This window comes from Macrotis lagotis, chromosome X, assembly GCF_037893015.1.
Source record: "Macrotis lagotis isolate mMagLag1 chromosome X, bilby.v1.9.chrom.fasta, whole genome shotgun sequence".
In the NCBI taxonomy this organism is placed as follows: domain Eukaryota; kingdom Metazoa; phylum Chordata; class Mammalia; order Peramelemorphia; family Peramelidae; genus Macrotis; species Macrotis lagotis.
The window spans coordinates 548,039,510-548,055,149 of NC_133666.1; the positions used below are offsets into that span (position 1 = coordinate 548,039,510).

At 34.5% G+C, this 15,640-nt stretch overlaps 1 protein-coding gene across 7 annotated transcripts in view; it reads left to right on the plus strand.

Moving 5' to 3' along the window:
• ESRP1 (epithelial splicing regulatory protein 1) overlaps positions 1-15,640 on the plus strand; it is a 96,480-nt gene that overhangs the window by 66,137 nt on the left and 14,703 nt on the right. For 3 of the 7 annotated variants that reach the window (XM_074200256.1, XM_074200258.1, XM_074200257.1), the window contains exons 14-15: positions 6,732-6,882; positions 12,980-13,090. The exons of 1 other annotated variant lie outside the window; for it this stretch is intronic. In XM_074200256.1, coding sequence (XP_074056357.1) covers positions 6,732-6,882; positions 12,980-13,054 — 226 coding nt within the window. In that variant the 3' untranslated portion in view covers positions 13,055-13,090. The remainder of the gene's footprint in view (positions 1-6,731; positions 6,883-12,979; positions 13,091-15,640) is intronic. 3 more of the 7 variants (XM_074200259.1, XM_074200261.1, XM_074200260.1) reach the window with 2 other exon arrangements.

The window sequence follows — 15,640 nt, forward strand, 5'->3', positions numbered from 1 at the left end:
ATGGGGTTAAGTGGCTTGCCCAAAGCCAGGCAGCTATGTAATTATTAAGTGTCTGAGACCAGATTTGAACCCAGGTACTCCTGACTCCAGGGCCAGTGCTTTATCCACTGCGCCACCTAGCTGCCCCTAGTCCAGTATTATTTCAACTGTCCTCTTACTCCTGACTAACTACTTGACTAACCTGCATTCCCAGTCCTTTATCTTTGTTGAGTTTAAGAACACCCTGTTTGTCCCTATTCTTTTGCTTTCCCATTTCAAGTCCTCATTTTTGGAATGTGAAATAGAACAGAAAAAATGTTGTGGCCAGCCACTAAATGTATTCTGGCACTGAATATGCCTGAATTAAGCAAACAGTGTAGGTTTAAAAAGAAACATACCTTTTGTCTAATGGATGAAAGTGAGAGCCCTATTTTCTGGCTAAAGGGGAAGCTAAGTTACTTCCTTGCTTCGGGAAGGCTAAGCAACTTTTTAAATTAGAGTGTTCTTAAGAGACATCAAAACCTTCAGGTGTGATGGCTGGCATTGTCTAGGAAAGAGGTTTTTTTTTTTAGGTCTTTACAAGGCAATGGGGTTAAGTGGCCTGCCCATGGCCACACAGCTAGATAATTCTTAAGTGTCTGAGACCAGATTTGAACTCAGGTACTCCTGAGTCCACAGCAAGTGCTCTATCCACTGCTCCACCTAGCTGCCCCGAGAGATATCATTTTCATCTGTCTTTTTTTCCTGGAAACACTACCACTGATATCCAGGGAGACAGACTTTCATTTTCTTCTTCTTTCCCTATCTAATGCAAGTTAAGAATAAAGAAAGGTTAAGTCATAGTTTATTTATTGATCTCCAATTAAGTGGGAGGCCTTATGCCAGGCTTTTAGGTCTATTGACTTGTTTTCTATGTAGAACTTATGGGTTAAATGTGAGCTACACTATAATCCCATGGAGTAAACTTTTGAAATACCAAAATTTTATACATGAAGAAACTGAGGCTCATAAAGTCTAAGATCATTGTCAGAGACTGGATTCCATCCTAGGCATGTATCATACTGGGACCTGGATCTAGGTCTTCTCCACCTATCATATCTTGGTGTAATGCAGAGATATCAAATATACAATCCTTCCATGAGACCCATAATAAAAGGGTATCAGTTTAAAATGTAATTAGGAAATATATAGCTAAATGGAGATATGATAGAATATGGAAAATATTAACATGGGTTATATGGTTTAATGGCCCATTTTTATTTGACTTTGACAACACTGGAGTAGTGGAGCGAATGCTAAGCTTGAAGTCTGGGAGACACGAATTCAAATTCTTCCTTAGGAATTTGTTGTGTAACATTGGGCAAGCTTTAAAACTTCCCTACATTTCTGTTTCTTCCTCTGTAAAATGCTATGACTTCTCAATTTCCTTCTTGATTTGGAGCTGAAATTTCCTATATGTGAAGGTCATTTTCTTGAGAGCAAGGTTTGTTACTTTTCTGTCTCTAAATTCGGTGCTTAGCACAATGCTATTCGCCTTGTATATACTTGGAAAATGTTTTTTCATTCATTCCAACTTTAAATCTATTATTTTTTTTTGTTAAGTCATTTATTTTACTTGTACCCAGCTCTCTGTGATCCCATTTGGGATTTTCTTGGCAATGATTCTGGAGCGGTTTACTTTTTCCTTGTCCCAACTCAATTTACTTATGAGGAAAATGAGGCAAATGAGATTATGTAACTTGCTCAGGGTCACATATCTAGTAAGTGTCTGAGGCCACACTTGAACTTAGGAAATGGAAATCTTTCTGATTCCAGGCCCAGCACCGTATTCATTGTGCCACCTAGCTGCCTTTTATTTTATAGCTCTATGAAACCCCATTACTATATAGCAGACCCATCACAGTTTTAATTTTAGCAATAATTCTTGAATTCTTGAATTTTTGCACCTATCAATTCACCAGTCAATTCACAAGTATATATTAAGTGCCTGTTATATGCTCAGGACTGTGAATACATATACAATTAATGAAATTTTTTATTTGGGAGGAGCTACAGGGTAGAATAGAAAAATGTTGGATTTCTTTCATAGTCTCAAAAATGATGTGGTGCTAGATTGTAATTACACTCCACTCTTCAAGTTATATATCCCATGAGAATATGATACTTGATTCCATGGCATGAATACTCTTGTGTTGTTTTGAGAGGTCTGACAGGGGTGATAGTGAAGAGAGATATCTTTCTGATAAAGTGCCAAAAGCAGACCTTAAGAAATAGAAATCTTGGGCAGCTAGATGGTATAGTGGATAAAGCACCAGCCCTGGAGTCAGGAGTACCTGGGTTCAAATCTAATCTCAGACATTTAATAATTACCTAGCTGTGTGGCCTTGGGCAAGCCACTTAACCCCATTGTCTTTCAGAAAGTTTAAAAAAAAAAAGAAATAGAAATCTACAATGTGAAGAATAAGCCAGCTGTGTGATTTTGATCAAGATAGTTCTCCATGGATCCATTTCCTTAATTTGTAAATGAGTTGGTTGCATAGACTCTTCTAAATATAAAATTCCAATTTTAACTGTTCTATTAAAAATTGTTAATTTTACATCACTTTTATTTTCATAGATAAAACCTCCATATTTTAGACAACAAGTTCAATAATAGCTAGTATTTATGAAAGCTCTTTAATGTTTACAAATATAATCATCTAATATATACCTTGAAGAATATGTGACTAGAACCTGTCCTTTTTTAAATGAGTTGGAATAGAGACAGGTCATTTAAACAAAAATCCCAAAAGCAGAAAGTGTGCAGGGAACTTAAAAGACAGGCATGGACTCCATGAGTAATCCATTCCTCTCTCTCTCTCTCTCTCTCTCTCTCTCTCTCTCTCTCTCTATATATATATATATATATATATATATATATATGTATGTATGTATGTATGTATATTTTTTCTTTCCCTTGCTTTGCCTCTTACTTTCTTCCCATTAAACTTTTGCTTTTTATTAAACCTACTTATTCCTCCTTGCAAAAAAATGTCTTCCCTTCAAGGTGGTAGCATAGGTGGAGACCAATTTAGATGTGAAGCTTGTCTTGTGTCTGCAGTTAAACACCCATCTTGATACTTTGGATAAAGATGGATTAGGCTTGCATGTTTTTCTGCCTTTGTAATAATGCTTTAGTTGGCCCACTTTTCATTGAAGGCTATAATTACTTATGAATCATCTTTAGTAAAAGGAAAAATCACCCCAAGCAGGTACAAGTTATGATGTGAATCTTTTCCCCTGAACAGTGCTTTCTGACCCACCCAATCAGCCTCTCAGTAATAAATGACCTGTATACTCTTCAAATGAATCTTTATATAAATGAAACATTTTCTCATCTCCTAAACTGCAAGTATGTCATTTGGATAAGGAAGATCAATACCTTATGAATGACTGCTTTGCTCATTTTCTATTGTTCAGTTTTGGAATTTAATGCTTTTAAAATATTCTTTTGATCATTGTAACACTTCTTAGATGACTTTTCTTTTTTGCAGGAGTTTAAAGTTTTTCAGTTGCCTAATTTGCTTACATTTTGCTTTATTTAGTCATGGTTAAAAAAGTAATTTCATTTTTTTTTAAATTTTTTAGTAATTTTATTTTTAAGCATACTTTTTTATCTTAATACTTAGGAAAACTACAATATGGGATTAGAATTCAGTGAAATTTGTAAAATTAACTTTATCTCATTAAGTCTTATGAAGTCAAATAATTTTTTGTAGTCAATGAAGATAACCAAATCTCTCAAGACCCCCATCTTGTGCTTTTGGTGGGTGGTTTTTTTTTTGTTTGTTTGTTTGTTTTCAGAAAGAGGCAGCTAGTGGTGCAGTGGGCCTGGAGTCAGCAAGACCTATCTTCTGTAGTTCAAATCTTGCCTCAAATACTTATTTGTTGTCTGACTCTGAGCAAAATATTTAACCATCTATTTGTCTCAGTTTCCTCAATTGTAAAATTAGTTGGAGAAGGAAATGACAAACCCTACAACCCCTACAATGTCTTTGTCTAGAAAATGCCAAATTGGTTCATGAAGAGTTGGACAGGACTGAAATGACTGAACCACAATTTGTAGAGGAGAATGTGATCCAAAGGATCATAATATTAACAAATTTAGATCTTGAAGAGATCTCCAAGTGTATCTAATTGATATTTTGTTTTATTTTTCCAATTACATGTTATGGGAATTTGCATATTTATTGCAACACATTTTTCTAACTTTCCTACCCTGCTCCCCCCAAAGTCGTCTTGTCTCTTTAACTAATACCAATACTACAATACATTGAGTTTCTTTTTACTGTCTAGTCTAGATTCTTTATTCTAAATGAAAATGAACCATAATTATTCAAACTTACCATTTTCTATAAGTACTAGTTATTTCAATGACAACAGAAGAAGAGTTTATTAAAATGTCCAAGAATTATGTCTCATAGCATATTGAAAATTGACTCTTGAATCAGGAAAACCTGAATTCTAGTCTTGCCTCTAGTTCCAGTTTCTAGTTATTTGCCCCTGAGCTAAGCACTGGACTTCTTGGTGCTCAGACATAACTCTAAGGCTTACATTGTTAGGAATATGCCCAGCTGTAGCCATGGTTCTCCATTAGATTGTGGGATCCTTGAGGACAGGGACTGTTTCTGCCTCTTCATGTCCTCAGTGTTAACATAGTACCCAACCCAAAGTAAGTGATTCATAAATCTCAGTACTGGATTATTTGACTGAATTTGATAGCATTGGTAGAGAAAATTTTTCACTAGTGGCTCCCTATTTTTCCCAAAACTACAAGTCTGCAAAACCCACAAGCATGAACATATAGAAGGAAATGCCTGTAATAGCAGTAGTAGTAGTAATAATAATAATAATAATAATAATAATAGCTAGCATCTATGTAGTGCTTACTATGAACCAGGCATTGTCCTGAGCATTTGGATAAGTATTATCTCATTTGATTCTCATAACAATGCTAAGAGGTAAGTACTACTAAGTATCATCCTCATTTTGCAGTTAGGGAAACCAAGGCAGATAAAGTAAGTGATTTACCCGAAGTTGCACTACTAAGTTCTTGAGGCTGGATTTGAACTTGGGTTTACCTCACTCCAGGCCCAGCACACCATCCACTGCACTACCTAACCAATTAATGAACTTGACAAAAATCTATGTGAGAAGGTACAATTCTTAATTCTGTAGTCATTACCCACATATTTTATTCTTTGCTTTTTGTTGCTTATTATAGAGATAACTATGGAAGTGAGAAAGTGGGGGCTTTTGGATATTGCATCAATTGATAACACTAGTCAATAGGAAGCTGTTAAATTCTTGAATCAGGCCTAAATGTGATGGAAATCAGAGTGGTATAATGGAAAATGCATTGTATTGGAAGATCTAGCTTTTCCATCTGGGCTGATCATTAGAGTTCTCTAATACCTAGTTGTTGATTTTTTTTTTCCTTTTTATAATGAGATATGTCTAAGATGACTTCTAGAATTCTCTGAGTATTCTAGTCTCTTTGTCATTTGAATTGAAGTCAAGAGGTAGATAACCAGTAGGACTATTTGAATAATCTAGGACCCTGACAACTAGACTATGGTATTAGTGGAAAGAATGAGAGAGCTTTGAATTGATAAAATGGAATAATGGAGTAAAAGTGATGTTGAAGGAGAAGGGGCCAAAAACTGTGGATTTTCTAGTCTACTCTTAACTTCTGTTTCATATTATGTTTTTCCTCTTTTTCAATGTATACCTCAGTGAATAAAGATAAATTTCTTTTTGTCTTATACTATGTAATCATTTTGTCCTTCCAGATGAAAATGCTCAAGTATGTGCTTTGAGGTTTCTTTTAGTAGTGGTGATGAATTTACCCTGCATCTACCTTGTCAACAATGGCATGCTTTGGTGTGGATTTTTTCAGAGAGGTTGATTAGGATTAGGGGAAAATTCTATGGACAGGGAACAGAGGTAATTTTATTTAGCTTAAATGGGAATCAATCCTTTAACCTTAGCCTCTGAGCACTTTGTAACAACCAACTGTAGTCATAAAACAAAACAAAATTCAGTAACTAATGTGCTTTGTACTCTTTGCAGGTGGTTACTAAAGAAACATCTGATGGAGACATTTGATAACCATATTATCTCAGAATAATTTGATGGTAGTTTAGCTGTGACCTACTTTAAAAAAGCAAACAATGTCATTTTGCAAGAGTGGGTGAAATGATTTGTGGGCTCTCATCTTGCAAAACTAGCCTTGAAGGGCATTTTTCATCATTCATCTCCTTTCAGATAGTGGCCTTATAGAACTGCAAAAAGTGATAACATCATCACTGATTGAAATTGATGTCTTAATGTTCAGATTGTGTCAACCCATTTAATTTATTTAACTCTCATTTGCCTTCTATGGATGCAGAGAATAAAAGACTTGGATTAATGGAAGGCGATCAGGAGACTGGATTTTGGGGATTGTGCCCTATGCCTGAGGGACCAACCAGATTCATTTTCTTTTTTAAAAATCACAAAGAAAGTAAATATGATATTGAGGATTCAGGAAATTTATTCTTTGTGGAACTGCCTCCCTCTCTTTGGCTTCATGTCAGTGAGTAGTTTATGCTGTAGGAAGCATAGAAAAACATGCTTTTTCTTAAGTTGTTGAATATATATTCTGAAACATTGTTACCTGTTTTTTTGGTTGCTGTTTTTTTTCCACTTCATTGTGCTTTTTCTCCCTTTAGCCCCTCAGGTTCACCTAATAGTATTGGCTACTTTCCTACAGCTGCTAATGTTAGCAGTATCCCTCAACAACATGGCCCGGTGGGCAGAATGCAGGGCTTGGCCTACAATACTGGAGTTAAGGAAATTCTTAACTTCTTCCAAGGTTACCAGGTCAGTAGCTTTAAGGAGAAACAAAATCCTTCAGTGCCCCTCTTAAGTAAACTTGTCTAAAATTGTGATCCGAAGCAAGGAGGGATTCTTTTGGTTATTGATCATTTTAATCTGTCAGTTACTTATTAAATTCACAACAAAACATCTTGCCCAAGCAACGAATGATGGTTAAACATCATACCTAAGCAATGCTTGTCTTGTTTTTTAAAAATGGGGGCTTTGGGGTTCCATGTAGTCGTTCTATTTTGTTACCACCCTTAATCTGTGTCATGTTCTTATCTTTGCTGTATGTGAAAAGTCTCTTCAGAATCTTAAGAATCAGATTGTTTCCTATAGAACTGTCAAAAAAATGTGCTCAAGTTCGCTGCTATCTCCCTGAATAGGAAAGGGGTATCCTAGTTATATTAGTATGCAAAAACCAGCCTGAAATCATTCTAGGCACTATTTCTTTTAGCCACGATAGTTATCACTGGAACCAATAAATTTATTTTGACAGCAGACCTTTAAAACTTGGAATACTCTCTGGGAGGCTTTTTGGTGGTCTGGAATTTCTGATTATATCTGAATTTAGGAACAGTAATCTTTTTCATCAAATTGAGCTTCATTTTTGACACAGTTATCTTAGCTGTCAAACTTTTCCTTGTCTTTTTTTTTTTACTTTTTAAATTTTATTTAGGGCAGTAGAGTTTAATGACTTGTCCAAGGTCACCCAGCTAGGTAGTTTTTAAGTGTCTGGGGCTGGATTTGAACTCGGGTCCTCCTGACTTCAGGGCCTGTGTTCTATCCACTATGCCACCTCACTTCTCGATTTGTCTCATTCCTTAGACCATGTGCTATTTGAATTAACTCGTAGTGTAGAGTATTAGAGATCAATCAGTAAGTATTTATTAACTGTGTGCTAAGTATTATACAAAATACTGGAGATGTTCAAAAGAGAGCTCCAGGCCCTCAAGGATCTCAAAATCTTAATTTGTAAGATAGCAAACAATATCTTCACAAAGGAGCTATATACAGGATACATAGGCAATAATGAACACAAGGGAGGCATTACAATTAAGAGGGACTGGGTAGGGCTTCCTAGAAAAGGTGAGATTTTATAGTTGAGATCTAAAGGAAGTCAGGGATTTGGAGATGAGAAGAGAACATGGAAAGGCCTGGATGGAGTGACTTGGATAGATCACATAATAGCTTCCTTTAGCATCAGAGAGCATTTTTCCCTTGTGGGTAAAACATCCATATCTTTAGGGTGTGGACTATTGAGCTCCTTTGTTCTTTGCTATGGGGGCCATAAATAGATTTTGTACTGTTTTGTGTTGCATTTACAACCAATATTGAATTCTAAAGTTTTGCTATATTTTTGAACAAACTTAGAAACAAACTTTCTACAGAACTAGACATGTTATTCCATCTTTTGTTTTTGTTTGTGTGTTTCAGGTTTTTTTTTTCAAGTTGATGGGGTTTAAGTAACTTAGGGTAAAATAGATCCCAAGTATCTAATGTCTGAGGACCTATTTGATCTAAAATTCTTCTGGCTCCAGGGCAAGTGCTCTATGCATTATGCCACCTAGCTCTATCTCTGGTTTGCAATAAAGAGGATCTCTGATAGCAGGACTTTGTGAGCTTAGTTGGTTTGGGTTTTTAATTTCAGCCATGAATCATGAGGCTTTATGAACTAAATGAAAATGAGTCATGTCAGCTTTAATGTTTTCTGCCTGTAACATACTAATGTATAATAATTGGTTCTTTAAAGCAGCTATTAACCAGTAACAAATTAACCAAAAAGTTCTTTTAACACAAACATAATACACACTATATATGAACAAACACCAACTGATAATTGAGGTTTGTTTTTTCCCCACATACAAAACAAAAGAACTAGACTAGATCATAATTTTTTTTGTCATGAACCTCTTCTCAGAATGAATTATATTGAAAGACAGTTAATCAAAATATATGTTAACAAAACAGTAAGACTCCAGATTAAGGAGGACTAAATGATCTTCCTAGACTAAATGATCTCTGAAATTCTTTCAAGCTCTGTGTTTCTATGTTATGGCTCTTGTGTCAGTTTAATTAGAGATGAGTTGCTAGGAGTCCAGATCTGTTGCAAAAATCTAGGATTCCAATTTATTGAAACCTAACTTGCTCCTATGGAAGGAGAGAGAGAGAGTGTTGAACTTGTATTAAAATGGTGAAAGTATGCATACAACATTTTGTTGAAGTGTTTCAGTTGCGTCCAACTCGTTGTGACCTCATTTGGGGTTTTCTTGGCAAAGATACTGGAGTGATTTGCCATTGCTGTCTCCCGCTCCTCTTATAGAAGTGAAACTGAGACAAAGAGGGTTAAGTGACTTCCCCAGGATTACACAGCTAGTAAGTGTCTGAAGCTAGATTTGAACTTGGGAAGATGAGACTTCTTGACACCAGATCCTGCACTCTCTCCACTCTGCCACCTTGGTGACTTAGTATATTTCCTCTTAGCTGATGACATTACTTTCTAAACCAAGAGAAAGTTTGCCTATTCCTGGAAACATGGATAAGGAAAATTTGTTAGGGGCATGGCACTTTTCCCTAATGAAATTCAAGATTTCTAGAGGGGTAAATGACAAGTTCTTTCTAATTTGAAAATCAAATGGATGATTATCTTCTGCTGAAGGGCTTGCTAGGAACAATGATAAATGACTTAGCTTGTTTATAGCAACATTTTGATTACTCTTAATATTCTATTCCCTTGGCTTTTGCAGTCTGATTAGAATAGTTCCAGGTTGAGGAGTTTGGTTTAATTATTTTCCCAGGAAGTTTGCAGGGTAGAGTTGTTAGTCAACTTTTAAGTTAAATTGAAAACACAGTGGGAATCTAAATAGACATTAAATTAGCAATTTTAAATATGAATCTCATCTCTACAAAAATTCTTTATGATATGGAGATGATTCTACCTTATCAAAGGGTCATTCTAAGGGATTATAAATTTTGGTAAGTCCAAGAAAAGCTGAAAAGCAGTCTAGTGATGTTAGTTTATATATTTTTCTAACTAATTGAAGACCAACCTGACTAACTGGTTAATTCAGGAATGCTTCTATTTTAAAGGTTGCTCATAGCAACTTTTAAATTGAAAAGGGAGGGAAGGGAAGGACTTTTATGTGCTTCAAAATGAGTAGTTACCTTCACCAAAGAGTTTCAGTCTTTTTGAAGCAAAAAGTTTAGTCTCTTCTAAGATTTTCATGAAAATGGTTGGAATTATGACTAGAAGATTATGTATCATGTCCGGTATAATAATGATCTGCCAGTTTATCTTGAATTTGTTTTGGATAGAATTCTGGGGAATTTTTGTCTAAGGTATGAAGTTATAGTCAAACCTGCTGTTATTACTAAACAGGTAAAAGTTATTTTTGGTTTTGTTTCTATTTTGTCAAATGATACCCTTGAATGAAGCCATTTTCTGCATGCTTTTCAAGTTCTTGGTGTTTGCCGAATTAGAAAGCAGAAATAAATGAAAATGAAGCTCATTTATTACTCTATTATTGAGTCATCAACGTTCTGAGAATTAAAACAAACTAATTTTTTTTCTGTAATTAGTAGGAAGAGATGGATATACTGAATGAACTCTGTTACTTTTCTCTATTTTCTTACTCATGTATTTCTCTAATAAGACTTGAAAGTGTTCTTGTGCTCGAAGGAAGACACCTTGGCTCTAGACATTCTTAGTATGATGACTATATTATATAATTATCCATCATTCAGTAGTGTCACAGATTTTAAAATTGAGTCTTATCTCAGTTCATGCTTCATTTAGACATAAGGTTTAACAACATGGAGATAAATGCTTTCATAAACAATCCCTTTCTCTGTGTCCTGCTGTGAATATGTAATGCTTTTTTTAATTTTTCAGAGCTCTAAAATTTACAAAGAAAACTAAGAAATGAAATTTTTGTGCACTGTCCCTTAGAAAGAAAGAAGTGTCTTGTATGGTATTTAATTAAAAATATGTAGACTAGGTGCCTCATGCCTAGGAGTGAGGTACCCATGTCTTGTAAGGTGTATGTTGCAAGGTTCATGAATAAAATGTACAATTTTCTCTCACTCTAAAAATATGTAGACTATACTTCTCACATATTTTTAGGTATTTAGTTACTGCTATCATTCTGTTTTTAAATTTTATTTATTTGTTTTATTTTTATTTATTCTTTATTATCGGAAGATTAATGCAAGATGCAGTCAAACAAAATATTTCACCTGGTAATAATTGGAAGGCAAAGTACATTGACCTTTTGTAAGAAATTCTATTCTTGTCTTCAAAGTGAATTATTTGCTTTGTATTCTAATTTTGTATCCTAAACAAGATCCTATTTATGGTTTGGATTATCATTCTGTTCCCTAAGATTAAGGAATTCTCAGATTAGAGGTGGCAGGGACCATAGAGCTCCCTAGTTAAAATTGTTCATTTATAGATGATGAACCTGAGGAGCAGGTTTAATGACTTGCCCAAGGTCACACAGGTAGAAAAAAGGCAATGCCAGGGTTTGAATGTAGGTCTTTTTTTTTTAGGTTTTTGCAAGGCAGTGGGGTTAAGTGACTTGCCCAAGGTCACACAGCTAGGTAGTTATTATGTGTCTGAGGCCAGAATTGAACTCAGGTACTCCTGACTCCAAGGGCTAGTGCTCTATCTACTGCACCACCTAGCCACCCCCTGAATTGTAGGTCTTTTGATTTCAAATTCAGGATTATTTTCATGGAAACTTTCTGCTCTATATAACCTTAAGTGAAAAGTTAAGCTCTGCAGGGGCTTAATTATTCTCACTTTAAAATGGGTATGATGGAAGATGAATTGGTGTCTGTAAAAGTACTCAATACTTAAATGATGATGTAGTTATCACTTTGACATTGAAATGAACTTGAAGATTTTGGTTTCTTTCGCTCTACAGTGAACTTATCTTTTATATTATTTGCCATTTTCTTCTTTCTCCAGTCTTTCTGACTTTATATTTGTATAGGCAAGCACTGTCTCTCATCTTTTCTCAAAGAAGTTGTAACATTTAATCACATTTTTTTTTTGTTAAACATTTTTCTTCACAAAGGAGCAAGACTACTGTTAATAATTCTCTTTAAATTTCTCCACTTGATTAAATATAATGGGATCATTCAACAGGGTATCCCTTCCCTTGGATACACAGGCATCAAGAAATTTATCAAAGTTTAAATTTTCATGTTACATGCCTTTGAGCTGTCATTCTATATCAGTGGGAGAACCATTGCTTTTGCTTTTGGGATCTCTTTACATTCTTTTGTTTATATGGGTAATATAAATATTTGGGTAAAATAAAATAATTGCTATTTATAATACTCAAAATGAAAATAGATATATTTTTATATATTGACTTATTAATTTGTTGAAAGCATTGATTTTCATGTTAATATAAATATGCTTTTAATGAAAATAACTTTTTCAAATAAGTATATTAAAAAGAGTAACTGCTTGACATCCTTTTTTGCAAATCTCTTTATTGTCTGGTTTAATAGATGATAGCTAGAGTCATCTGCTTCTTTTGGTATTTTAATGTATTGCTGTGTTTGAAATATATGAAGTAAAACTGGTCTGACATAGATAAATAGATGGAAAAGGAAGCAGTATTTTCAAAGTCAGATTACATTTTAGCAGTGTTAAGAAATTTGTTTTGATATCTTAAAACTCTTGGGACTCCATGGCATTTGAACATCACACTTTGAGAATTAGAGTAGAAGAATTATTTTTGATAATTACCATTGTGCCTCATTTTGCCCATTAGGTAAAGGAGGCTTGTTGAATAATATCAATCAAAGACATCATTCATCCTTAGAAACTTGTAGAAACTACTTTTGAGGGCTAGGTCTTGACTGATTTTTAATCAAGCAGCTTCAGTTAGAAGTTTTATCTTCCAGGCTTGGATTAAACATTGACTTGGAAAGACTGATCCAAACTGATGTTTCTATGGTTTTCAGTGATCTTCAAGGTTGAGGAAGTTGGCATGCTGGTGGAGGTAAATGTCCATTGGAACACTGGACATCCAGTGTTGACAAATTTCTCCTCTTTTGTTTCTATCTGTTTCAACTTGCATTCTAGTATGCAGCAGAGAATGGAGTTGTACACACAAATGACCAGGCAAGGACACTGCCCAAAGAATGGGTTTGTATTTAAGGGGCCCCAGCAGTTAGAACATCCTCAGAAAAGAAGGTAAGGATATGTAATGTGATAGTTTAAATAAGATTAAAAATGCTAGAAAGTATTTTCACAAAGCTTTAAGCATCAAGGAACCAAATCTTCCAGAAGTCAGTTAGGTCTACATTGGATTAAGGATTTGAAGAATATAAGAATAGAAGGAGTGGAAGGGGAAAATGCTAGAAAAGACTGAATATAATTATAGTAATTCAAGGGAAGTTGTAGTATAGGAACCAATAGCATTGCAGAAAATCCAGGATCTTAAAAGTTTTCTAGTGCCTATGTGCTCTTCTATATGTTCACTAGTACTGGGGTTTTCTTTTTGCTAATGGTATATTTTAAATCTTGATTCTGTCATTTGTAGTTTATAGTACTTTATAAATGTTAACTTTTGTAGTGACTTGTGATTTGTTTGTTTTAGAGAATTTCTTCTATCAGTACAGATAGAATCTTAGAAAGTTGCTGAGACTATTGGGATATTTAAATGACTTATTCAGGTTCACATTCTAGATATGTCAGTGGGATTTGAATTTAGGTCTTCCTGCTTCTGAAGCTAACTCTGGCTACATAGCACACACTGTTACTCATCATCATCATCATCATCAATAGTCTTACCTTTTACTTTTTTCTCTTTTCAATTGATATTTTATTTTTCCAGTTACATGTTGTGGTAGTTTTTCCACCATTCATCCATTAGCCAATTTATAAGTTTAAACATTTTTCTAACACCCTCCCCTTGGTGACAAATAGTCTGGTAAAAGTTGTATCTGTAACATTTTTGTTTGACATATTTATATATTATGCAGGAGGAATTAGGACTACTGGAAAAGGAAGACAATCATCAAATGGGAAGGAAAAACATAAGACAAGTTTTTAAAAAGTGAACATAAGGAGGCTAGGTGGCCCAGTGGATAGAGCACTGGCCCTGGATTTAGGAGTACCTGGGTTCAAATCCAGTCTCAGACACTTAATAATTACCTTGCTATGTGGCCTTGGGCAAGCCACTTAACCACATTTGCCTTGCAAAAAAATTTAAAAAAGTGAACATGGGAAACATTCAGATTCTATGATTTGATTTTTATTCCTCTGGATGGCATTGTCCATAATAGATCTCCCAGTTTCCTTTTATTTTAAGGAGTATGTGTGGGAATGTTTTGATGGAGTAACCATTTTGCATGTTTAAAGATTTGTGCACTCTTCTATATGTTGACCAGTGCTGGGCTTTTCTTTTTGCTAATGGTATATTTTAAAATATATCTTTAAATCTAAAATCTGATAGGAGAAGCTGTCTAGGAAATCCAATGAAATGTTAGGGGAGATGGTCCATGTCTTTTGAGGCATTTTCTTTGAATTAGATTTGAATCTACCCTCTTAAAGAAGAAGGAATCCTATGTGAAAAACTTGAGACCAGAAACTAGACCTGAACAGGAAGAGATTTATTTCATAGAAAGAATGCTGAACTTTAGTGTCCAAAGATCTGGGTTTGAATCCTGGCTCTGGTGCCTATTAATTTTGTGTCTCTAAGCAAGACACTTTACCTCATTAAGTCTCAATTTCCTCATCTATAAAATGAGAGTGATATGTCTGCTCATGGGATTTAAACCAGAAAATTCTTTGTAAAATATTCAAATGTAATAGAGATAAGAATTATCTTATCTTTCTTCCCATGGCATAATTGGTTTGTTTGATTTGAAATTCATATCAGGACCTCATTTTTGATCACCTTTGTTACTAAATGATGCTTATAGAGGCTAAGATGACTTTAACCATATGAACCTTAGTCACAACATTCTAGAATTGGAAGGGATCTCAAAAGTTCTCTAGTCCATTCCTTACTAGAAGATGGACTCAAGGTCAGGATATAGACAATAATTCCAAAAGCACAGCATTATTCTCTAATAATTCTGGTTGATTTTAAAAGAGTTACCAAGAAGGTAGAGGATTGATATTTGGGATATAGACTGGTGATGATGGCAGGAAAAGAACTATCCATCTGTTGACAAGAATGATTTTAGGACTAGAAAGGAAGGAACAAAAAGATAAGTGGAAAGGTAGTAAAAGAGCATCTGCGTGAGTGAGTTCAAGTCACCAGATTGAAATGAAATGTCTTCAGGGTATTGAAAAAAAAACAGAAAAATATGATTGCTAAACCACTGTTAATCATTTTTAAAAGATCATGGAGAATAGGCAATGTTGAATGTGCAGATTGTAGGCCAGTGAGTCTGATTTGTTACAAAATTTTAGGCTTTTTTATAGGATTTTATTTATTTATTTTTTCTAATCACATGTAGAGAGTTTTTAACCTACTTGTTTTTTCCCTATTAGGCAATCAAAATTTTAATAACAAAGATACTATTTGTGACATGGTCGAATATACTTGACTAGATTCAGATAGAAAATGCTTTTAGTCCCAACTGTACTATACACAGCTTTATACAGAACATTCCATAAATCAACAGAAACTACATTTGAGTACCCCCAAAAAAATATTTAAGGAATTCTATTCTCAAATAGCATTTTATTTTTGCAAAACAAAGGTATTTTTTTGGTCTGATTAAATATCTA